Here is a 24,683-nt window from a genome sequence, read left to right on the forward strand (position 1 = left end):
TCGGTTGGTTAAGCATCTGCCTTCAGCTCAGGTCATGATCCTGGGGGTCCTGGTATTAAGCCCCACATCAGGCTCCCTGCTCTCTCTGCCTCTCCCTCTGCCGGTGCTCACACTGTCTCTCTCTCTCTCTTTCTCAAAAACAAATCTTAAAAAAAAGAAAAACCCAAAACTTTATGGAGAAACATTAAAAAGATTCCTACACATCAATAATGGAAAGCTAACAACCACACATGTGCCAACAAAAAAAAATAATAGTCTCCAAATGGCCAAGAAAGACTTCATGAGATGCTCAGCTTCAGTGCTTATAAGGAAAACGCAAATGAAAACCTCCTTATAGAACACACTCACCGGAATGGCTAAAATTAAAAAAGATCGACAACACCAAGTATTGATGAGGATGTGGAACAAATAGAAGTCTCAGAGTTTGCTGGCAGGATTATGAAGTGTCAACCACTTTGGCAGCCTGCAGCAGTCCTTCCTCCTGAAGTTAAAATGGGTGCAGATCCTGACCTAGCACGCCCACTTCTACACAGATACCGCCAGAAATGTCCACACATATCCTTCAAAAGACAAGTGTGAGAACTCACGGATCTATAAGAGTCCCAAATTGGAAGCAAAAGAAATATCCATCAAGAGAAATGACAGGGTGCCTGGGTGGCTTAGTGGGTTAACTGTGATAACTCTTGGTTTCAGCTCAGGTCATGAGATCGAGTCCTGAGTCGGGCTCCATGCGGGCGTGGAGCCTGATTGACATTCTCTGATTTTCTCTCTCCCCCTCCTTCTGCCCCTCCTCCTTCTCCGCTCAAGCATTGGTGCCCAAGCGCTCTCCTGCTCTCGCTGTCTCTCAAAAAAAAAGAGAGACATTTACCGAAATGAATGTAAGATGTCCACACACTGGAACGCTACACAGCAGTAAGAATAAGCTGACACACACCACAGCACGGTGACGCTGTGATCTATTATATGACTTGGAAGAAGACACATACACACAATGTGCACCTGCCTGGCTCCCTTGGTAGAGTGTGCAACTCTCAATCGAGGGTTGTGAGTTCGAGCCCCATGCTGGAGGTAGAGATTATGTAAAAATAAGCTCTTAAAAAAAAAAAAAGACAAACACAAAAGAAAGCACCCTTAACTTTTAAAATGATGGCATACTTTAAAATAACTTTTTAAAGGACACCTATGGGGCTCAGCGGTTGGGCGTCTGCCTTCAGCTCAGGGCGTGATCCCGGAGTCCCAGATCGAGTCCCCCATCGGGCTCCCTGCAAGGACCCTGCTTCTCCCTCTGCCTGTGTCTCTGCCTCTCTCTCTCTCTGTGTCTCTCATGAATAAATAAATAAAATCTTTAAGAAAAATAACTTTTTGGGGGCAGCCCCAGTGGCTCAGCAGTTTAACTCTGCCTTCAGCCCAGGGTGTGATCTTGGAGATTCAGGATCGAGTCCCACGTCGAGCTCCCTGCATGGAACCTGCTTCTCCCTCTGCCTGTGTCTCTGCCTCTCTTTCTCTCTATGTCTCTCATGCATAAATAAATAAAATCTTTAAAAAAAAAAAAGAAAGATACCTTTTTCATTAAGATAAAATTCATGTACCATAAAATCCATCATTTTAGAGTATATAATTCAGTGGTTTTTAGTATACCCACAGGGCTGTGCATCTATCACCACTATCTACATCCGGGACATTTTCATCACCCCCCAAAAGAAACCCGTTAACAGTCACTCCTCATCCCTTTCTGTGCCAAGTCCCCAGCAACCACCAATCTACTTTCCTTTTCTATGGACCTGCCTATTCCAGACATGTCATATAAATGGAGTCATGCAGCATATGGCCTTTTGCGTCTGGCTTCTCAGCGTAATGTTTCCATGGTTCGTCTGTGTTGTGGTATTTTTCCTCTTTATACTGAATAACATTCTATTGTATGGCTAGACCACATTTTGTTTATCCACTCATCTCTTCATGGACGTTAGGGATGTTCCTACTTTGGGGCTATCATGAGTAACAGGGTCGTGAACATTCATGTGCAAGTTTTTGTGCGAGCATGTTTTTTATTCTCTTCTAGGAGTGAAATTGATGGGTCATATAGTAACTCTATATTTAAATTTTCCAGGAATTGCTAAACTGCTCTTCAGAGCATCTTTTCAAAGTGACTGCACCATGTTACATGCCTGCCGGCAATGCTCCAGAATCTACTTTCTTCACATCCTCACCAGCACTGTTATTTTCTGGAGTTTTTTTTCTTTTTCAAACTTTTAATTTTTTTTAAGTAAGCTCTATGCCCAGTGTGGGGCTTGAACTCACAACCCAAGATCAAGAGTTGTATGCTCTACCAACAGAGCCAGCCAGGTGCCCCCACTGTTTTTTGTTTCTTTTTAAATAGCCCTCCTAGTGGATGTGAAGTGACATCTCATTTTGGTTTTGATTTGCATTTCCTTAAACGATTGATGATGCTGAGCATTTTATCACGTTCTTATTGACCATTTTTCTATCTTTTTTTGGAGAAATGTCTGTTCAGCTTCTTGGCCCATTTTTAAATTGGGTTATTTATCTTTTTTGTTGCTGAGCTGTAAGAATTCTTTATATATTTTAGATACTAGGCTCTTTAAATACACGATTTGCAAAAATGTTCTCCCATTCTGTGGGTTGTCTTTTCACTTTCTTAATAGTGTTCTTTAATGCTTATTCTTTCTTCTAAGAGTTTTATAGTTTCAGCTTCCGCATTTAGGACATCAAGACATCTTGAGGGCTTTGTTATTGTTGTCTATGGTGTGAGGTAGGGGTCCAGCTTCATTCCTTACCTATAGATATGCAGTTCTTCCAGCACCATTTGTTGGTGAGACTATGTTCCCCCTTTGAGAAGTTTTGGCACTCCTGTCAAAGATGAACTGATCAGAATTGTATGGGTTTATATCTGGACTCTCATTTCCAATCCATCTATCTCGATGTCTAAGAGTGCATACTTTTTGATTCCACTTATGTGGAGTTCGAAATCAGGTGAAACTAATTTATGGAGGCAGAAGGCAGAATAATGGTTATTTTTGGAGTAGGAAAGGGCCATGAGAGAAACCCATGGGAGTTGAAAATGCTCTATGTCTTGATCTGGTGGCAGGTACTCAGGCATAGACATGAAAGATGATCAAATGGTACCATTAAGATTTGAGCAATTAATGCACTTCACTGTATTTATGTTATATCCCAACAGGAAAGAAGGGAGCAAGAAAAAGAAAAAGAAGGCAAGAGAAAGAAAGAGGAAAGAGAGAAAGTTGATGGGGAGGGAAGGAGGGAAAGAGAAAAGACACTATAGTCAGGATACAGGGTGGAGACGATGGGCATTGGGGGACCCGTGGGGACATGGCTTTGGTGATTGATGGCACCATGCCCTGGATGGGAGGACTCAGAGGAAAATTGGCCCTGCAGAGAGAGGCTGAGTTCAGTTTGGGGCTGAATGTGAGTGGCGAGGTGCAAGGAGCAGCTGGATGCTATGCCTATGGCTCTAGGAGGCAATGGCCAGCATGGGATGCAGAGCCAGAGCCTGTGCTGGCCTGTGAAGAGACAGCTGGCAGTGGGACAAGAAGAGGCCAGGAAGTAACCCTGAGCCCTTAGAGCAGGAGGAGGACCAGGCAGAGAGCGGTGGTCAGCAGGCTGGGGGGTGAGACCTGCCGGAGATGATCAGATGGAGGAATGCCAACAACGCGGGATCCCAAGTTCCAGGCTCCAGGCTGAGGTCTGCATGCACCCTGATGCATCTCAGCCCTGTGAGTGCAGGACAGGAAAGGGAGGCAGAGAGCTTGCCCACGGTCATTGGTGGGGCAGAGAGTGGAAACCAGGCTGCCCAGCTCTGAGCCTGCCCCTGTAAGCTCTACCCTTTACTACCCAGTGCAGTGGGATGTGGGGGTAGGGACAGAGTTTGGGGCCACAAGGAGAATGTTCCTTTCCTTGTCCCTCACCCTCCTGAGTTCCTTGTTGCCTGTGGGGGAGGTGGGGAAGAGGTGTGCCCATCAGCCTGGAGCTCCCTGGCTCAAGGGCAAGGTCTGCGGGCCGGGGCTGGGGAAGGCCCATGGCAGAGGGGAGCAGTATTTGAGAAGAGCCCTCTCTCTGCCCAGGCCTTGTTCCTTCTGCTCTCTAAGAGTTTGGCTTTCCTGGAAGTCAGAATGTCAGCTGCCGAACCCGTCAGACCTGTTTGTGCCCTGAGGAACCAGGCCAGAGCCAAGCTAGAGGGCACAGATGCCCTGGGCACCTGCTGGCCCACCTGACACCCAGCTCCTGCAGTGACCCAGCTCCACAAGGACACCGGGCTGCCAGCGGGGAAGGCCAGAGGGGCTCTGTGTGGCTCAGGAGAGGAGACTGGGGGCCATTCCTTTGCTCATTCATTTCTCCATCCTTCAGACATCCATCCACTTACACCCCTCTGGTCCAGGGCCCAGAGATGATCTGTAATGGCAATAACGCCCACTTCTGTCCTCCATGGGCTCTGGCCTCACAGGCATGGGAGTGAGCTGACTCCCGTGGCCCAGGGAGAAGAAGGCAGGAGCAGAGCGCTGGGTCAGTTGTGAGGCTGGTAGTGGCTCCACGGCACTGGCCTCTGCCCCTCTTGGCGACTCCACAGCATGGCTTGCTCATGGACCCTCTCCTTCTACTGTGGTTCATCGGTGATCTCGGCTGTCCCTGACCTGAGCCCACAACCAGGGGCCTTTAATCTCTCTGACTTTCCATCCAGTTCTCGAGGTACACTTGGGTTGGCCCCACAGGCCTCCCAGATAGGTCCCCACTGGATCCTCCTCTACTCCAGGAAGCTGGGGTGGGAGTTGAGTGTCCTGAAAGTCCGAGAGAAATTGGGAGCAGCATTAATAGACTAACTATGTTAGTGAGTTAATAGACTCACTATGTCTCCTGAGTCATATCTGGAATTGCTTTTTAAAGGTACAAGAACCTCCTTGTGACCTTCCTAACCTCCCCCTGCACCACCATCCTCTTGGCTCTTTGGCTCCTTGAGTGTGCACATTTCCTCCTGCCACAGGATCTTTGCATATGCTCTCCCCTCTGCCTGGAACACTCTCCCGCCTGGTACCACCCCCTCCTTGGCCCACCCACCCCACTCAGCTTTCTGTTCTCCGCTCCGCCTTGCATCCCCAGTTTCTGCTGCCTGGAATGGGTCACCCCCCCACTCCAGGGCATTTTCATGGCACCAAGTGGCGTTTGCCTTCCCGTAGGTCTTTAAGCCTGGGATCAGGTTGGATTCTGTCCTCCACCGTACCCCTAGCACCCTGCACAGGGCCTGGCACTTAGTAGTCTCTTGAGAAACATTTAATCAACTCCAGCAGGCCTGGAGAGTGGACCTGAACTGCATGAGGCCTCTGGAGGTAGCTTCTGGGGCCAGTGCTGTGGGCTCCGGGCCTCCAAGAAGGCATTACTATGGGCCAGAGCTTATGGGCAGGGCCCACAGCCAGTCCAGAGCCCACTGCTCCATGGGGGCCTGCCCCATCCATTTGGGTCTCAGTCACCCACAAACAGAATGGTATCCCATGGGCCCTGGAGGCTCAGGGATCTCCAGCCCCCTGGGCAGCAGGAAACCCTGAGGCCGTGGGCTTCCCTGGGCCTGCTAGCTGTGCTGTACGAAAGGTGACCCGTTCTCACCTGAGAGCTGGTCAGACTGGCTCTCCTGGAATTCTTGGTGGCCCCAGCCCGGGCCCGGTAGGTGACGGGCAGCAAGCCCAGGCACAGCCACGGCAGGCCTCCAATCCCCAGGGAGCTGGGTGCAGGGATCTGGCCCTGCCCTGGCCCCGCCAGCTCCCCCAGCCAGCTGGGTCTCATTGAAGGTAATTAGCCCAGGGAGCCGCCTGGGTCTTGGCATCTGATTTTCCACTGTGATCCGTCAGCCGGAGCCTTCGGACAGTGGCCCCCGTATAAATCACGAGGGGGTCGCTGTTAAGAGAAACGGCAAATTCCTTCCACCCGTGCGGCTGGCTAAATTGACTCTGAGAGCAGATTCCCTCCTGGCGCTCACTCAGGAATGGCCAAGTCCTTTGAAGGTCTTTCCAGGACGGACCCCAGGGGCTTGGAGCCGGCTGGGCGGGGACTCTCCCGGGGAGCCTCTGCTGACCGCGGGAGAGGGGGAGCCCCTCCGGCCGGCCCACGGCTGCTGGGGGGCCCTGCCGGCTCTGCCTCCGCTGGCCGTCTCTGTGGCAACCCTGGGGGTGACTCTGCACCTTTTTCACAGCCAGCAAGTGGCTGGGGTGGAGGTGGGGGGGCCCACGGAGGCCTCAGTCCAGGGACACTAGCCCTCAGCCGAATGAAACATCCCGCTGGCATTTCAGGCCTCGGAGGCCGCGGTGAAGGCAGGCGGTGAGGTTCTCGAGGCTGCCCCAGCAGCCGGAGTCTGCTTGGTGGGAAAACCTGCCCCATTCCCGCTGCGAGCTGAGCCTCGGGCTGGACCAAGATTTTAGTCTGGCTGTGGGTCAGTCTGGGCCTCTGGGGACCCCAAGTGTCCTGTCTGTGTGTCTCACACATAAAGCCTTCAAGTCTCACCTGACAAAGGTAAAGAAAAGCCCTGCACAGGACGCAGGTTGTGGTAACCTTGGCTGACTCCACAGCCCGGATGCCTGAGTTTGTATCCGACTTTGCCACTTCTGCGTGGGTGACCCTGAGCAAGTCATTTACCTTGCTGTGACTCAGTTTCCCTATCTGGAAAATGAAGATCATGGCAGTGCTATCCTCACAGGATAGCTCCTTGCTTCATGCAGGCCAGGCTTAGGGATCCAGTGGTAGACCAGCAGATATCACCCAGGCCCCCGTTGAGCCCACGTCCAGGGAAAGAGAGACAGACACCAAGGCCGATAATGACATCATAAGGCGAGAAGGACTCAAGGTGGTGGAGGGATGGATGGGCAAGGGGCAGGTGAGGAGGCAGTAGGCCACCGCTATAGGCCAGGGTAAAGTTGTGTCCTAGAAGCAGGGACACTTCTGTGTCATTGGGAGTGACATGAACACAAATGCAATTTAATAACCCAGGGTGACAAGTGCAAAGTCAGGGAAGGCCTGTGCAACTGAGAAAGCACCAATCCAGCCTGGAAGGCTTCCCGGAGGAGGTGATAACCTGAAGAATGGGTAGGGGAAATGCAGACAAAGATGATGACAGGCCTCCAGGTGGAAGATGGAAAAAGGGAGTCTTCTTCCAGAGAAGTCCACTCTTGATTATATCAAGTGGAGCGGCTTAGTTTGATGTTGGTGGGGCTCCGACCAGCCCACTGCCCTTCTTAACCATCAGGACGCAGACTCCAGGCCAAGAGGATTCTTCAGCCACAGCAGCCAGCCAGACTTGAGCAATATGGTTTTGTTCACCTTCTGTATTTTTATGGTCACCTCCTATTTATGGTGTGTGGAACTAGCTTCTCATTTTTGGTAGTGAGGTTTTTAGGAAAAGCTTTCTTCAGAAGAAATCTATGTACGTGAGTCGATTTAAGGACAATAGACAATATTTAAGGACAAAAATAATAAATGTGGGGGTGGGAAACCCTGAAGTTTAGGAAGAGGTGAATTCTGGAGAAGAGATTGTGAGAGGCTATTCGGAAAGCAGATGTTCTAGAACTCTCTGGAACACGAATTCTGGAACCCCTATGCTGAAAGTGTTAGCTTGAACAAAAAGGCTCCTTCCAGTAGGGCAGGGCCAAGGGAGTGTGGCTGCTTGCTGACAGACAGACCGACAGACGGGCTCTCAGCCACGAGAGGTTGTTGCCGGGCCCTCGCGTAGGCTCGGAGTTCATGGTCTTGGAGCCAAACTCCCTGGATGAGTCAGGCGCCAGCTCAGTCCCACTGATTCGTTGTCTCCGGGGGCACTCTGCATGTTTGTTCTCCTAAAGCCCACCCAGGGTGGCACCCACTGCCCTCACTCCACCTGCCCCCTCTGCCCCAGCTCTCCCAGCTTGCTGGCTGAATTTTAGAACCCGAGTCACTCATCAGGACAGAAAGATAGGGGTACATAAAGCCCCTAGCCTGTTGCCTGGTATGCAGGGATGTCTCTCCCCTCCCACACCTGCCTGGCTTCCATGTGGGTGTGACCCAACCAAGATCACAGAGCCTGAGGCAGGCTGAGCTGGAAGGACCCTCCAGGGTCATGGAGGTGCCATGAACAGATGACAAAGCTGACAGCGAGAGGGGGCTCTCCTCTCCCAACTTCCACAGTTGTCTCCCTTCCATCCGCCCCACACCCCGAATGTATTCAGATCACATTCCTGTCCGAGTTGCGTTCCTGGGGTGATAGGTACTAATGCGCGTGTGTCAGTGGGGCTGGGAAGGGGGACAACACATTAACATGAGACTTCTTAGCTGGTGATAGGGGGCTGTGAGATGGTATTTCAGGCCTCTGGCAAGTCATGGGGGGACCTGGGGCCCCTTAGCAGGGAGATGGTTTTCAGGAGAGGGGCTGTGTCTTGTGAAGCAAGCCTTTCCCTCTCTGGGCCCCAGATCTTTCTGTGCCAAGAGGACAGTGGACTGGGGGGGAACCGTGGGCGTGGGCCTGGCGACGGAGCTGGGAGGGACAGGCCAGCCTGGAGCCACCCTAATCTGGGGCTTAGCTCTGACTTCAAAGCTGGCGGCTTCAGCTTTGTTGGAATGTCCAGCCATGGTGGGGGCAGAAGGGGGATGCCTGGTTCCCATCAAGCTCCGGAGAATAACTGTGGCCTCTTGGGGCCCATGAGGGTAGGGTAGATGTCATGGATGCAGGGCTGGGGATCTCAGTGGGCACATCTGGGGTCGGGGAGCCCCAACCCCTTATAGCAGCTGTGTCCTCAGGCCAGTGACTGAGTATCTCTGGGTCTTAGTATTCCTCCTCAGAGAAACAGGGTGAGTGGTACCTCCCTCCTAGGGCAGCTCCTCGTGTACGGTATGGCCGGGGCTTGGGAGGACCCCAGTCTGTGCAAGACCTGATGAGCGAACACAAGCTCTTGGCGCCAGGGTGGCCCTTGTGGCACCACAGCGCCATCTACTGACGGACGAGCCGCCGTGCCGGGTTCCAGCTTCCCCAAGGCCTGGGCGTCTTCTGGGCAGCCATGGGCACAAGGTTAAACATGTAATTTGGGGGCAGACAAGACTGAACGTGAGTCCTGGCTGCTGGATTTCTGGATGAGTGACAGGTTTCTTAAGTTCTTCAAATCTCGATATCCTGTTACAGACAGCAGCGTACAGTTAGCGCCTCTTCACACTATGCTTTATAGGCACTCACACATATCACTCTCCCAACAACCATGGGAAGGAGAGCCTGTCACCATTCCTACTTCGCAGATGAAAAAACTGGGGCCAGAGAGGGTAAGACATTGGCCCCAGGATGCACAGCCAATAAGTGGCAGAGCTGGGATTTGAATCAGGCAGTCCGGCTCCATCAGTCCTGGCTTCTTACCACTAGGCCAAGCAAGGCAGCAGGTATAGCTGTTAGAGTCACTCCTGGTAATGGGGCTGAAACCCTTGGCTCAAGGAGGTATGCTCCAGTGACTTCAGCCCAGACTTTGCTGTTGCTCTGGGTTCACGTCCTAGCTCCGCTACTTAATAACTGTGAGATCTGCGTGTACTTGGGCAGCCCTGGTGGTTCAGCAGTTTAGCGCCTGCCTTCAGCCCAGGGCATGATCCTGGAGACCCTGGATCGAGTCCCACGTCGGGTTCCCTGTATGGAGCCTGCTTCTCCCTCTGCCTGTGTCTCTGCCTCTCTCTCTCTCTCTCTCTCCCTCTAGCTTTCATGAATAAATAAATAAAATCTTAAAAAAGAGAGAGAGATCTGCGTGTACCACCCCATGCTTGGTGCTCACCATCCTCACCAATGGCTTGGTGCAAGGGTCAGAGATGAATCATGGAAGGGATCCCAGGGCCCAGCAACAGGGAGCTCTTCATCGTTTGCACTTACCAGTGATGTCCTTGTTCCAAGCAGGTGGCCCATGATGGTTCCTGTGTACCCAGAGACAGTCCATGAAACAATGCTTACACTGCACACTCCTGTGTCCCTGCAGGGCCAGAAGGTCTGCTCCGTGTTCAGGGGGAAGCAGCCTTTGTCAAGGTTCCTGTGTCCAGGAATGTGAACTGAGACTGCCTGAGCCCTAGGGACCCAAGTGGAGGGAGAAGCAGCCTCAGAGGGCTCTCATCCTAACCCTTCTGCCCGTTTGGAAACCTGCTGGAGGGAGGGGGTTGTCTCCCAGGACAAGATGGTGGCGAGAGGAAATGCCTGCCACCATATGTCATGTGATCCGCTCTGTGATCCTGGGTTTCCTGGTCTGCAGATGGGGTTACTCTGTACCTTCCAACCACTTTCAGCTCTAGAACTCTCTCACCCTTTCCTGCCTTCCTCGCAGTGCCATCAGAGTGTTGTATTAGCCAAGGACACAGTTCTAGGCCTCCAAACCTCCTCCCCTGCGGAGGTCCTTTTCTATGCAGTCTGGCCGCCCAGTGAGAGCAACAAGCTTCCCAGCTGCCCTGGTGGGGGATGGAAGGGCCAAGGATGGGGCCACGAGGCTCAGGTTCCCAGGGGCAACCATTCCGATCCAGCCTGCCCTCTTTCCATGTGGGCCTCCCGCTCAGCGCAGTGCCCATCCCAGAAACGCCCTCAACAGCTCTGTAATTACTGGTTCTCCTTCCTGCCCCACCCCCAAGCTTCATCAAATTTTTGCCGGCAGACAGGAGTCTGCTGTAAAAGTTGGGAAGCCCGGGCCAGCTTGAGCACATCCAGATAAAATAGAAAGGGTGAGCGGGCATCCCAGAAATCTGTCCAGCTCAGGAGACTTGGGGGACAGATCAAGCTGGTCCCAGAGTGGTCCTGGTTGGGGAGCTGAGGACACTCACTGGACTACCATCCAGGGAGGCACTCTTGGATGGAGGCTGTCTCTACGCAAACCTGTCAGTGATGGGGTGAGCTCCCTGTCACCAAGTACTGAGGGGCCTGGGTCACATGCTAGGTAGGACCTGGACCTCCACCCTGGGGTTTAGGCCTGTCACCACCTGGGAAGTGGGCCAGGCAGGCAGGAGAGCCCATTTTACAGATGAGGAATCCAAGGTCCAGAGAAGAATGGCAGCTTGCCTTTGGACACAAAGGAAGGAAGTGGCAGAGAGGATCGCAGAAGGGCTGAGGACCCCAGGATCCATGCTCTCCCTATTGCCTGCCTTGGAGTCCAGCCCCTAGCTCTGGTCTGTTTCCTGTGACTGGGCATGGAAGACACAGGTCCCCAAAGAGTGTTCAAGTTGGGGTTGCTCAGCTTGGGGATGGGTTGGTCCTGGGTCCTGAGGCAGACTCAGGGTGTAAGGGAAAGGCCCAGGAGGAAGGGGCATCTCAGATGAACCAGGATAGGGCAAAGAGGTGCACGCGGAAAGGCAGGTGGTGGGAGGCATCTAGGGCTGCAGGGAAGCCGATGTTTCTTGAGCACCCTCCTGCTGGGCCCGATGCTGTGGTTTCACACGGTTGATGTCCCTGAAACCTGTGATTAGCAACAAGAGATCTTGACACAGACACCATATCGAGAGTACACTTTTTAAAAACCCTACATATCACTCATAGAAAGACAATAACCACCACAAAGGTCTCAAGGTGACAAAAAGGATCTCCAAACTTCATTCCTTACGAGAAAAATGCAAGTTAAAATGTCAGTAAGATACATACCTAGAAGCATGGCTAAAATGGGGGGGAAAATGGGTGCTAGGATCCCCATTCCACAGATGAGGACACTGAGGCCAAGGCTGTGCAGGGTCATCTGCCCTCAAAGTCGGCCGTCTCTCTGCTCCTGGGGTGTGGTCAGGCTGCCTTCCAAGAAGCAGACTTCTTGAATGCATGCTCTCTGCCAACCTCTAGTGGACACTGCCTTCGGCCAGGCCATGCGGGGCCCTGGGAGTCAGAGCCGACTCACCCCCAGCTTCTGTTCCTCAGCAGCCGTGTCCAGAGAGCAGTGGGCGCATCCATAAAAGTCCCTGGCATGGGCTGTACAGTCCTGGGGGGTCTGGAGGAGAGAACAGCTCTCACTGCCAGGGGTAGACACCAGTGAGCCAGAGCAGGAGGAGGTTTGGGAGGCAGCAGAGAGGCCAAGCTATGCAGGTGGTCAGGAGACGGGCCCTGAGGCTGGGAGGAGACCTCGGGCTCAGGCAGCAGGGCCTTGGGCCTCCAGCCAGAGCTGGGCGGTCATCCCGAGGGCGTGGAGGAGCCATCCTCAAGGGCTGGGAGACCCACGTGGGCCCTGTGGTAGAGCCTCCCGATGGGGGATGGATGGAAGGCCCACGCTGTTGTCCACAGAGTGATGACCGAGGCCACTGCTGGACACGTCACGAGGCCGGACGCAGTGAGAGGTGTGCGCACCCAGTCCTGGCCTCCTGCCACGGGAGTACTTGGAGAGGTACTTGGAGAAGCCAGAGCTGCTGCTCATCTTCGAAGTAGAGCCAAGAAGCCATGCCAGGAGCGCAGAGGGCAGTGCTTCTTCGGTCATCTGAGAATTCGTCGGGGTCAGTTTGGGCTCCCAGGCCATGTCCTGTGAACTCACAGAAAGTAGGCCTCCCGTGAGCTACAGGTTAAGGAGTTCTGGAAGATTCCATCCAAGATGAAGCCACTGCTCCCCTGATCGCTGCCTTCCCCTCAGGTACCAGGAGGCCAACGGGGGACAACACCCAGATCCCTTCAGCCCCAGCCCCCAGCTACACCCAGCGTGTCAGGGCCACCAGGCTGGGGTGGTGTGTGTGTGTGTGTGTGTGTGTGTGTGTGTGTGTGTGTGCCTGATACCAGCTAACTCTGCCAAAGCCGACTGACCAGAGCAGACAGGCTGCTGTGTCCCGGGGAGTGGGAGCTGAGGGGGCTGGGCTCCAGTTGGGCCTGGGCTTGCCATCCAGGGTAGATGCCCTGCATCTGCCCCAGCACCCTGTGGTCCCACCCATCTGTGCCCCTATCGGGACTCGGCCGTTTGTCCATGGAGTGGGGTGTTGGCCAGACCTGGGAGGCCTAGGGACCTATGATTTGTGTCCTCCACACTGGGTCACCGAAGGCTTTAGGCTTTACGAGGCCCTCTGGCAGGCCCACTGGGTTTCCATGAGGTGAGATCATGTACCTGAATGTGCGGCCCGCCCGGCGCTGTACCTTCAAAGGGCTCCTTGTTCTCCAGGACCCAGCTGTCAGCACCCGGCTTGTTAACGGGAGCTGGTTCTTTTGGCCACTCGGCCTGGCCGGAAGCTCTGCCAGAGGCCAGGGGAGGGTGGGGGCAGCTCAGGCTTGGTCCTGAATGTGTCCACCAGGCGAAGAGCCCTGATCTCTCTGTATCCCTGGTCCCGGGGAGTGGGGAGCAGCGTATGGGAACGGAGGAGCCTTATCACAGAGGCATGCAATGATTGCCTGCTCTGTACTCTTGGGTTTCTAGATATCAGCAAGGGCTGCAGGGCTCTGATGCCTCCCCTGGGGCCCCATCACTGCCCTCAGATGCTTCCAGCCCAGGGAGCAGGACAAGTAAGTGGGTCTCAGCAACACCACACTCAGGTGGGCTCTTAGAGGGACTCCACAGATCCTCGGGAACAGAGGGAACGAATGAGGGCTTGCTGTGGGGGTAGACCTCACGGAGTGGGGACTCTAAGCTCCACCTGGACTTCTGGCAGAAAAAAAAGTATGGGAGGGCAAAGGGGCGGGCGAGGATGTCTGCAAGAAGGGGCCAGGGGAAGGGCTGACTTACCTAAAGGCCTAGAAGGCCACTGGTGGGAAGCTGGCTGGGGACAAAGACAGGCACAGCTGTTGTAACCCCCCGGGGCAGGGCGGTGGAGATAGGGGTAGGGCGAGGTGGGCTGCAGGGTGCAGGCTTTAGGGACTGCCCTGGCCAGCTGGGCTCCCTGTCCAATCTTTGTTCTCCTCCTCCATCAGGGTGGCGCAGCGGTTTGGCGCCTGCCTTTGGCCCAGGGCGCGATCCTGGAGACCCGGGATCGAATCCCACATCGGGCTCCCGGTGCATGGAGCCTGCTTCTCCCTCTGCCTATGTCTCTGCCTCTCTCTCTCTCTCTTTCACTGTGTGCCTATCATAAATAAATAAAATTAAATTTAAAAAAAAAAAACTGTTTTCAAAAAGTTTCAATTTGATCTCTTTTGGGTTGCTATCTTACCAATCGTCCCATAATTTGTTACATGTTCTGCACCATTAGCCCATTTTTAGACTTCTTAAAACTTGCAAACTTTTAAAGAAACAAATGAATAAATAAATAAACAAAAAAGTCCACAGTGAGTTCTTGCTGTTGCTGTTTTTACTCAGTGGACTAAGTGAATAAATGCCCAGAAACACATACAAATCCTTTTACTCAGGGATTTAGGTTCAGAATGGCGATACATATTTAATGTTCTGTAGTAGGGATCGGTAAACTTCCTGCAAAGGGCCAGGTAGTTAATCTTAGCTTCTGCAGCTGTCAGGCCTTGGCTGTGACACGCAGGTCTTCCCCTGTGCCAAAGCAATGTGGCTGGTGTGTAGAGAAGATGTGCATGTTCCAACTGCACTTCACTGATGGAGACTGAATTTCAAATTTCATGTAATCTTCACGCACCAGTCACCAAACCATTCTTAACTTGCAGGCCAGACAGAAACAGGCAGCTGACTGTTTTCCATAGTTTTCTGATGCTTGTTCAAAAGAGAGAGTGGTTACTTTTTTTAAAATATTTTATTTTTAAGTAATCTCCACCCCCAGCATGAGGCTCAAACTCACAACCCTGAGATCAAGAGCTGCACTCTGCAGTCGTGCGCTGTCGACTGAGCCAGCCAGGTGCCCCTAGGGTGGTTGCTTTTTTAAAAATTAGTAAATAAGGGCAGTCTGGGTGGCTCAGTGGTTTAGTGCTGCCTTCAACCCAGGGCATGATCCTGGAGACCCAGGATCGAGTCCCACGTCGGGCTCCCTGCATGGAGCCTGCTTCTCCCTCTGCCTGTGTCTCTGCCTTTCTCTGTCTCTCATGAATAAATAAAATCTTTTTAAAAATTAGTAAATAATTAGAAATGCATATGTGTCTTGTAAATAGGTATACCATAAGGTTTGAGTACAAACCTTTGCTACATCAAACTGCCCCAAAACTAGGTGATATAAAGCAATAACGATCTTACTAAATCCTGTGATCCTATGAGTTAACCATGCTCAGCTGGGAGGGTCTCCTTTTTCACTCCTGCTCAATGTTTGGTTGGGACTGCAGCCACCTGGGGGCTGGACAGGGCTGGAACATCCCAGATGTAACTGGCAGCCAAAGCTGGATGTCGGTCTGAACCTTAGTGGGGATTGTCATCTAGAGTGCCTGCATGTGGCTTTCTGCATGTTCTAGAACAAGATGGCTAGATTCCAAGACAGCATATCTCAGAGAGAGGAAGCAAAAGCTGCTGGTCTTCTTAAAGGCTGGGAATGGGCCCAGCAGAGTGTCTCTTCCATGGTGTTCTGTGGGCTAAGCAGTCACAATACCAGCCTAGACTCTAAGGGAGAAGAGGTAGACCTCTTGAAGGAAGGGACCAGTATTCTGTGGACATCTTTAATCCACCAGACACCTGTCAAGGTCAACAGGTGGATGGGCTGAATGGCTATGGATTTCAAGTGATTGTCAGATGCTCGAATGTTCAGGGGACACACTAATGAACACCACAGCCAGCAGCCCATGGACACGCTTCTAGCCAGGTAACATTTTTTGAGCACCTACGATGGGCTCATTAGAAGTACAATACTGTATCCCATTAATACCCTACTATGTCAAGTAGAAACTGTTGTTGGTCTAATTTCACAGACAAGAAAACAGAGTCTCCACCTGAGATGGGCTAAGTCCCAGGGTCCATAGGACACTCCAGAATGAGGTCCAGGTCCGTGGTACACAGAATAAAGCCCAGGTTGTAGTGTTGCCAGAGTCTGGGACTCAGAGGGAGATTAGAGCTAGGGCAGAATGGCTTAGTGGTGGGAAGTAACTTATCCAGGATCAACCTTGGAGTCTCGAGTGGACAAGAACTGAAGGCCCCTCACCCCAGAGGGCTCACTTTATCTCCATCCTGGGGCTTGGACAGACAGTTCTGCATTCTCACTCAGACTTGCAAGGTGGACCGGTCAGCTTCTCTGAGCTTCGGGTTCCTCAGTGGCCAACAGATCAAATCAATGGCTTCCTCTTGGAGCTGTGGCAAAGGTCAAACAAGACAAAAATCACCACCGCTATTATTTTGGAGTGTCTGGAGCTGGATGGACAAGAACTGCTCCCTTAGTATGTGGAGTCCAGCAATTTTCTCATCTATAAAATGGGCCGCGGTGTTGTGAGATAATGTGGGTTGTGCACATAGCCCAGGGCAGCCCTGCCATCCTCTGAGCTGGTACGGAGAGTGTCCCAAAGTCCCAGCCCATCGTGCTCCATCCTATTGTGCCCCACAGCAGCGCCCAACAAATATCGAATGCGTTAGTGAATGAACATGTCCTAGAATCCCTGTGAAGGAGAATGATGAGGGGCAGATTCAGTATTGTGCTGGCAAATGGGGGGGGGGGCAATGTGTAGCATCTGTCAATCCCCAGGTATAAATGCTCTCACTGTGGCTGATTCCAAGATGTCATCATGACGTTGGTTTACTGAGAGATGAGCACAGCTCTTGGATCTGGCATGAGCAGGTCCCAGCACCACTGGGTGAGCCTTCACCCTGTCCTCCCACTCTCTGGAGCAGGCTGGGGCAGGTGGGCACACATGCACATCCAGCAGGTATGCATAACAAAGCAGTGGGCTGGCGACCATGGGGGAGAAAGGACCCAGATGTAGACATGCCCTGAAACTCAGGAGGGCTGGCTGGTGGCTTTACTGATTCATCGCTACCCTCTCCCCAAAATAAAATCAAGGCATTTTACAGCAATGAAGGCTGAGTGATTAAATAGGATTTGGGGCTGATAAATGTTAATGCTTGGAAGGACTAGAATAAGGCTAAGAACAAGGTTAAGGCCCAAATTATTGCCACAATGTACTTTCCTCCCTCCGCTCTCTGGGGCTGCCTCCCCTCTCTTGTGGCCTCTGTGATGCACTCAGCCTTCTGTGCCAGACTAACAGCTGGGAGGTGACAGTCTGGGGAAGCCTAGAGGGGGACCCAGGCTGGGGAAGAGAAAGCTCAGTGCTACCACTGCCATCTTCGGGTTTTCGATGGAGACATTCTACGACAGCAGGAATAAACAAAGTCCAGGGGCAGGACTACAGCCAACATGGACCTCCATCCATGGAAGAGTAGCTCATAGTCAGTGCTATCCATGGAGGACCCTCACTGCCTGGACAGGGGAAGGGTGTAAGCAGGTGCTGAATAGCCACTGACTGGCACTTTGCTGGGATGACTTGGGGGCCCTGAGTACAGGCTGTTGACTGGTCAGTACAAGGTAGAGGTTAGGAATGTGTCTTTGGTCCCACATCCCAGTTCAGCAGCTTCCTAGTCATGGAGTCATGATTTAACCTCTCTGTGCCTAGGTTTCCTGCCTCCTCACCTCCACCTCCATGTCCATGCCCTGTGGGTGGACTCCTGGTGGAAATGTTCCTGGTCTCCTAGGATTCCCAAAGCAAGCTGAGTTTGAGGGCAGAAGGTGCATCAGTGGTGGTAAGAAACAGCAGCCCTTTGGGGCTGCAATCCCAAGACTTGAGCTCCTCCTTGCTCCCTCAGCTCCTGCCTATGTCTCTCTGCTGCTGCTGCCGACTTCTCCCTGGGAATGGGTCCCAGAGGCAGGTCTTGCTTCTGAGCCTCCTCTTGGTCCCTCAGATCCTAACATAGGTTTGGCACATAGGAGGCCTCAGTGAGTGCTTCTTAAGAGAATGGACAAAAGGTTAGATGGATGGATGGATGGATGATGGATGGATGGATGGATGGATGGATGGATGGAAGGATGAGTTGATAATGGATGGGTCACTGGACAGATGGGTGGATGGAAGGAAGAAGGCAGATGGATGGTAATGGCTTTAATATAATTCCAAATCATCTCAACTTCTTTATTTTGCTTTATCCTCCTAACTCTGTTTTGCAGGCAGGGCTAGAACCATTAATCTCATTCTACAGAATTGAACATTGAGGCTCAGAAAAGCAAAGTGACTTGCTCTGTGTCACACAGGGAGGAAGTGACTGAGACACATGTCACGATTAGTCTCTTGACACTGTTCCTGCTGCCTTTTCCAATAAGCTCCATCTGCCCCCTGATTCATTCATGTATTCGGGCAATCACTGTCACTTGCTGAAGGCTGAAGGCTGTTTGGGGCCACTCGGTACTGGGGACCCGGAGATGCAGCAGATCTGCTCCCTGGCTTTGTGGAGCTCCTAGGCCCATAAAGAGCTTGATGGGATTAGGGCAGAGGCAGGGAGCACCAACTCTTCTGGGAGGAGGAATGTGACTCTGTGTCTCTGAGGAGATGAGGCAGGACAAGACATGGAAGGAGGTGCCGGGATTGGCCAGGTAGAGAAAGATAAGGCCATTGATTTCGGGCCCAGGCTGTGTGGGGACCCAGGATCACAGAGGCAGCTCTGGTCTGAGACAATCCGGGCATTGTGGGCAGCTGAAGGGTGGCTGACTGGCAGGGGCATTGCCAGGGAAGCTGGTGGGGATGGATCTGCAGGGCTCTGAGCACCGAGCCGTGGAGCTGGAACCTCACCTGAGGCAGCAGGGAGATGCTGAAGGGTGGAGGTCTGGGGGGGCCCCTGCTGACAGAAGAAGGCTGTTGGCCCTCACCCAGGCTGCCTCTTGGTCCCCTGCCCCTCAGGCCTGCCCTTGGCACCAGGCCACCCCCAGACTCCACGACCTGGGCTGGGCCTAGGCCCCTGGTGTCGCCCTCCCTTCCCCCCGGGGGCAGGGTGAAAGGCAGCCAGAGCAGAGGCCCACCCACGACTGCCCACCCCAGGAGCATGGCCCTTGCTGCCAAAGGGCCGCCAGGCACGCTGGAAGACCCCAGGGCTGGGTTTAGGAGGCACAGCGCCTCAGAAGCTGCCTCAACGGGCGAGGCCGCGACGCCAGGTGCGCCCCAGCGCTCATTAGGCCTCGGTGCGCGGCCCAGGCTTCGGTGTGTTTCTGAGAATCCCTGAAGAAGAAACAAATCAAAGTCTGGGGATTGAAAAACAAGAATGGGGAGATATAAAACAAGATTTCTATCTAAATAATTTCCTCTAATTGCTGGTAAGAGACATTAATTTTCCTTTTGAAGCTCCCCGCGGCCCCGGGCGCCTCAGGACGTGCCAAGATGGCAGCCCGTCTAGCCGGATTATTTCACCGCCCGCCCGCAGGGCTGGCGCGGTGCCCACCTCGGGGGCGGGCGGGGTGGCAGGCTGGGTGCCGCTCAGCTCAGGGTGCGGGGGAGAGAGGGAGCCCTAGACCTGGACGCCGAGGTCCAAGCATAAGGGGCCCTGGGAGCTCCGAGTCTCGGGCCAGGCCCCCTGACCTCACGCCACCCCCGTTGGAGGCAGGAGCGTCAGGATCCTGGGAGGCCCGGGCCCCTCTTCTTTGCTGCAGAACTCCCGGGCCGTTGGACATGCTAGGCAAGAGCAGGGTGGAAGCCTGAGGGACTGCTGTCTTTCATGCCTTCCCTGCCCCTGGCTGCGGCCCCCACAGAGGACAAAGCCAGGCGAGGCCAGCAGAGATGAGGCTGTGGTGAGAGAGGCCCAAGCGAGGGCCCACCTGTCCACAGCCCCTCACAGCTCCCCTGGGTGGATGGATGGAAGGAAGTAGGCCTCATCATCATCCCATTTTACAGATGACCAGCTGAGGTTCGAGGTTGGAGCAAAGTCTCACAGTAAGAGGCTGACTGGCGCTTCTGTCCCCAAGTCCCAGTCCTCAAATAGCACCAGAGGAAAGCACACGGGAAAATCCACATTCGTTAGCAGTACATTCAAGGCAATCCCGATCTGTGCCCAGCTCACATCTTCTCTCTTTTCCAATTGTCCCTTGTCCTATTTCCCTCACTTGGCTTGGCTCCCTTGGGTTTCCCCAACCCTGGGCATTCCCTCCCAGCATTGGTCACAGCGACTGCCACCGCCCCTCATAGCTGGTGCTTCTGCCTGCCTGTGAGCACCTCAGGTATGGGCTGTGTCTGAGCCCCCTCTGTGGCCCATGTCCAGCCTGGGGTTCACATCCACCAGGGGTACAGGGATGCTGGGTGGAAGGAAGTGCCGGATGGAAGGCAGTGGTGTGGGGCCTTTCAGCTGGTGATGGAACTCACATTGTCTTTTACCCTAAGAGATTTTTCCTTCCCTTTTGATCTCTTGCAATTTATGAAAAATAGAACACATGTGTTCCTGATTAATTTCTACAAAATCACGGAAATGTTGACTTTTTTTTTTAATTCTTTTTTTAATGTTGACTTTTTAAAAGTCATTTTATATGGAGGCTCCCTTTAGATTCTTTCAAGCCTTCCTTTGAGTTTGGGGAGGAGAAGCATCACCCTGCCACCTCCAACCTCCCATCAACATTTGAAGAAGCAGCCCTGTCACAAAGCTGGCCCCGGTGGGCAGGTGTCCCCGGTCGTCCTCACCTCGCTTACTTTCCTGCTTGGCTCCCCATGGCCGTCAAGATGAAGTCTGGCTCCTTATCCTGGCATTCAAGGCCTCTACACCTGGCCCTCCTGGCCTCTCTGGGCCCCCTCTCCTCCCCCAGGCACCCTGATACCCAGCCTCACTGACCTTCCACTTGCTCCCAAAACAAGCCAGTCTATTTCTTTCCCTATTCTTTTGCACATACTGCTCCCTCTGCTGGGACTGCTCTTTGCATCCCACTTTCTCTACCTGACAACCTTCTACTCACCCTTCAAAACCCAGGCCCAGTGTTCCCTCATCTGTTCAGCATTTGCTGCCTCACCCAGGCAGCCCCTTGTGGTTACCCCAGCATTCCAAGAAGTGAGTCCTCATTTGACCAAAGAGGCACAGACACACTGCCTCTGGCTTGCCTCCCAGGGTCACTGACCTGGGTGTGCAAAGATGAAAGGCTGGTATGTCGTGGTAAGAAGTAATAAAAGGGGAAAGACAAACCCTCCTCAAATGAAAGCCATGCACAGTGTTTATTTTTGGTATTTTATGGGGTGCTTTTGAGAATGGGAGATGGAAAAAGAGAGTTCCACTAGGGACAAGCAACAGATTTCACCCTTGGGGTGGGAGGAAGGAGAAACAACAGCCCCTCATTTGTCCAGTGCTGAACTCTGGGTCCTGCCTGGATTCCAGAGGAGGCAAAGTTGCTGCCCCAGCCCAGAGCTGGTCACCGGGAGGATTTTAGACCCCAACAGAGGGTTCCCTCTGGCTCTACCACATCTCTCCTCCCCACCCCCACGTAGAACCCCTTCTCGAGTGCTTTGTAGCTAACCTTGTAGGGTGGGGCGGGATGAATATGATCCCCATTTTACAGATGTGCAAGTTGAGACCCAGGCATGAAAGGGTTGGCTTAAGGCCACATGCTAAATTAGCAGCCAGGCAAAGACTAGAACTCAGGGCGTCTGTCCCTACAGTTTAGACTGGTTTCATTCTAGCCCAGCTGTCTTCAGCCATGGAGGGATGGCCCCGGGGGTCTCCGACCCCTCGCGCTGGTAGCAGAGGGTACCACAGCAGTCTGTTTCCTCCAGCCACACCAGGCCCTGCCCTCTTGGATATCCTGCTTCCCAGCCTTACCATGCCCCACTGCTTCTATGCTTGACAAGGAGGGCAGACCACACATGAGGACTTCCAGTCAGGAAACCACATGGCCCAGCTATGGGAGGTTGTTCAGTGGGTGGGTGGGCCCCAGAAACAAAGGAGACCCTCATATGCCAGTCTGCCTCCTCCTTCTCCAGCCACAGTGCAGAGGACCACCAGTAGCCTACTCTGTCCCCACAACTCACAAGAACCAGGGAAATCACAGAGGGCTTCCTGCAAGCAGCACCCAGCTGTGGATGGGAGCCTTCCTCTCATTCTCTCGACTAATGAAGCCCACAACAGAGGCTGGGAGGATCCAGGGACTGGAAAGGCCATGGGTGCTGTTCAGTGTCAGCCCCAGGGAGGGCTGGGTGGTGGGAGCATGTAGGAGACCGCGTGGCCCTAAGAGAGCATACATTATATCACAGAAAATGGTGCAACCTCTATGAACCCCACTTCCTGAGCACCTATTCCTAACCCAGCTCTGTACCCTTCTAGAACCACCACAGAATTCTGAGTGTGACCTCACTTGCCCCATTTTACATAGAAGAAAACTAAGAAGCTTGGGAAAGATCCAAGGGCTGCCTCGACGAGGTTTGGAGGGGTCGACAGGGGATCTTAAACGTCTCTGACCCATCTCTTTGACCTCAGAGCCTGCACCCTGACCCAGGGGAATGGCTACTTAGAGTGGCGGGAGCACCCCAGGGCCCTCCCCATCAGGGAGGTTGCTAAGTTTGGAGGAGAGGCTGCTAAACTGGCCCCAAAAGGCATCTCTGGTGCATAGCCTCGTGCCACCCCAGGCAGGTCCCATGGGGCCGGGGCCACCATGTGCCACTTTGGAAGAGGGCTGGGCATAAATCAGCCCATCCTGGTCCACGCGCACCTCTGCCACCTTGAGGCTCAGCCAGAGCCCACCCCAGCCCTCTCTGGTGACTCGCACTTCGTTAAGCAGTCAACAAACGCGCACCAACTAGCCATGTGCAACAGTGCAAAGGCAAAAGTGCAAATGCTCACCGACTAGCCACGTGGTCTCCCCGCGTGCCTGTCCTCTGGCTGCAGGGGTCTTGGAGGGACACACACACTCCAGATAATGAAGCTCTAAGGGGTAAAGGAGACACCCCGTGCGGAACTTTGCAGGAGAAAAATTAAAGATTTGTCTTGGGTTAAGCAACAGAGCTGTGAGGCTTCCACTGACGTCGATTACCTGAGAATCATCCTCCAGGGTCAGAAAGTCGTGGGAACTAGGGGTTATTGTGCCCATCCTGCAGACGGATGCACTGAGGCCGAGAGAAGGGACTGGGCCGCAGTCTCCAGTTACAGAACCGCTTCAATCGGGAGTCTGACTCCAGACCCCATCGGGTTTTCCTGGCATCTTGCATTGTTGGCAAGTTGCAAACCACCCACAGGGCCCCAGGCCCATGGGAGGGGGGAGGCGAGGAACAGGACAGCCTGCTTTTAAAAATTGCATTTTGTTAAAACCCCATCAGGCCGGTGTAAACCATGATATGTGGCAAGGCTGCTGTTCGGCAAAGCACAAAGGAGGCCTAAAGTGGGAGAGACGGGTAGGCCCCCCAAGATTGCGGCAGGATGTGCACAGGGGCACAAGGGCAGCATGTGGGGCCGGCTGTCAGATGCTCCACCTGCAGCATAATGGATGGCAGGTAGGGGCGGCCAGGAAGACAGAGAAGGAGGAGGAGAGAGGCCTGATTTACAGGCACCAGGGAAGAAAATGCAGCCAAGATTTATGGAGACTCAAGTGACTCGTTGGAGCCGAGTTTATTATCCATCACGTGCATCTGAATGTGTATTTATGACTTTCCAAATGATCCTGTCTCACTGAAAATTATGTCCAAAGAACATCCACAGCAGTTCATCTGCATTGAGAAAGCCTGATCCAGACTGGAGTTCAAGGCTGCTGCTAGTCACCCAGGGAGGCTGGGGGCTGGTCTCACTTGTGTAGTGCACAGGTTCAAGAAGCGGACACCAGCCGGTGGACGCTCTGAGCTGGGCCTTGCACTGGAGCCAGTGTGCAGAATTGAACCCATCTCCTAAGGCCCCTGCTGGCATCCTCCTCCCCACCCTCCTGCCAGGCACTGAGCGAGGTGCTAGAACCCACAGTTCCACTAAGGAGCAGAGAAGGAGGGTGAGAATGCTAATTCTGTCACTTGACTGCTAAGTGACTGTGGGCAAGCCACTTAACCTCTCTGAGCCTCGGTTTCCTCATCCAGAAAAAGGAAGTAATACTTATGGTAACCCCAGAGAGTAATTAGTCATACAGGATACTGCATGTGAAGTGTTGAGCGTGGTCCTGGCATTCGTTAAGTGCCCACGAACATTATTTTTCTGCTAATATCATGGTTAACACTCTAAGCATCATACGCAGTGTTTGGCACAACCTGACCATCAGACCAAACAAAATAAGACAAATTTCTGGCTGAAGCCCCATTCAGTAAAAGAACGACCATTTACCTGCTTTGCACACATCGGACACCAGAGAGGTAGGCCCAGCCAATCAGATCACCACCTAAAAGGTTTTTTTCCTTCTCTTGGAACTTTATGAATGCATGAAAGAACCGATTGTCAACGGCTTGACTTGCTTGGGTGTCAGGCCTGTAGATGACTTAACTAAGCTCTGAACTTTGTCACAGCTGGAATGTTGCTTCCTTTTATTTTATTTTTTTTTTAAGATTTTATTTATTTATTCGTGAGAGACACAGAGAGAGAGGCAGAGACACAGGCAGAGGGAGAAGCAGGCCCCCTCCAGGGAGCCCGATGTGGGACCCAATCCCGGGACTCCAGGATCACACCCTGGGCTGAAGCCAGATGCTCAATCCCTGAGCCACCCAGGCATCCCAGAATGTCGCTTCCTTATGTGTCAGTAAGTGGCAGCCACTCTAAACGCTGGAAGTGCCTCGCCTGCTGCCCTGGCCACCGAACCCCTCCACCAGGACCCCTTGATTAGGAGGTGTCTTAATTTGTATTGCCCACAGATTAGAGCCTAAGACAAGGTCTTGGGAATTTATTTGAGAGGTATCTCAGGAAATATGTATAAGGAGCAAGGGGAGTGTTGGGAGAAAGATGAAAAGCAGCAGATAACTACTCTAA

At 53.1% G+C, this 24,683-nt stretch overlaps 1 protein-coding gene across 2 annotated transcripts in view; it reads right to left on the reverse strand.

Annotated features, from left to right (window-relative positions):
* Positions 1–11,549: 11,549 nt before the first annotated feature.
* COL26A1 (collagen type XXVI alpha 1 chain) overlaps positions 11,550–24,683 on the reverse strand; it is a 197,733-nt gene continuing 184,599 nt past the window's right edge. Inside the window, exon 14 of one of the 2 annotated variants that reach the window (XM_049111089.1) lies at positions 11,550–12,482. In XM_049111089.1, coding sequence (XP_048967046.1) covers positions 12,458–12,482 — 25 coding nt within the window. In that variant the 3' untranslated portion in view covers positions 11,550–12,457. Of the gene's footprint in view, positions 12,483–14,201; positions 14,592–24,683 lie in introns of those variants that run through there. The other variant, XM_025425931.3, reaches the window with a different exon arrangement.

This window comes from Canis lupus, chromosome 6, assembly GCF_003254725.2.
Source record: "Canis lupus dingo isolate Sandy chromosome 6, ASM325472v2, whole genome shotgun sequence".
NCBI classification, from domain to species: Eukaryota; Metazoa; Chordata; class Mammalia; order Carnivora; family Canidae; genus Canis; species Canis lupus.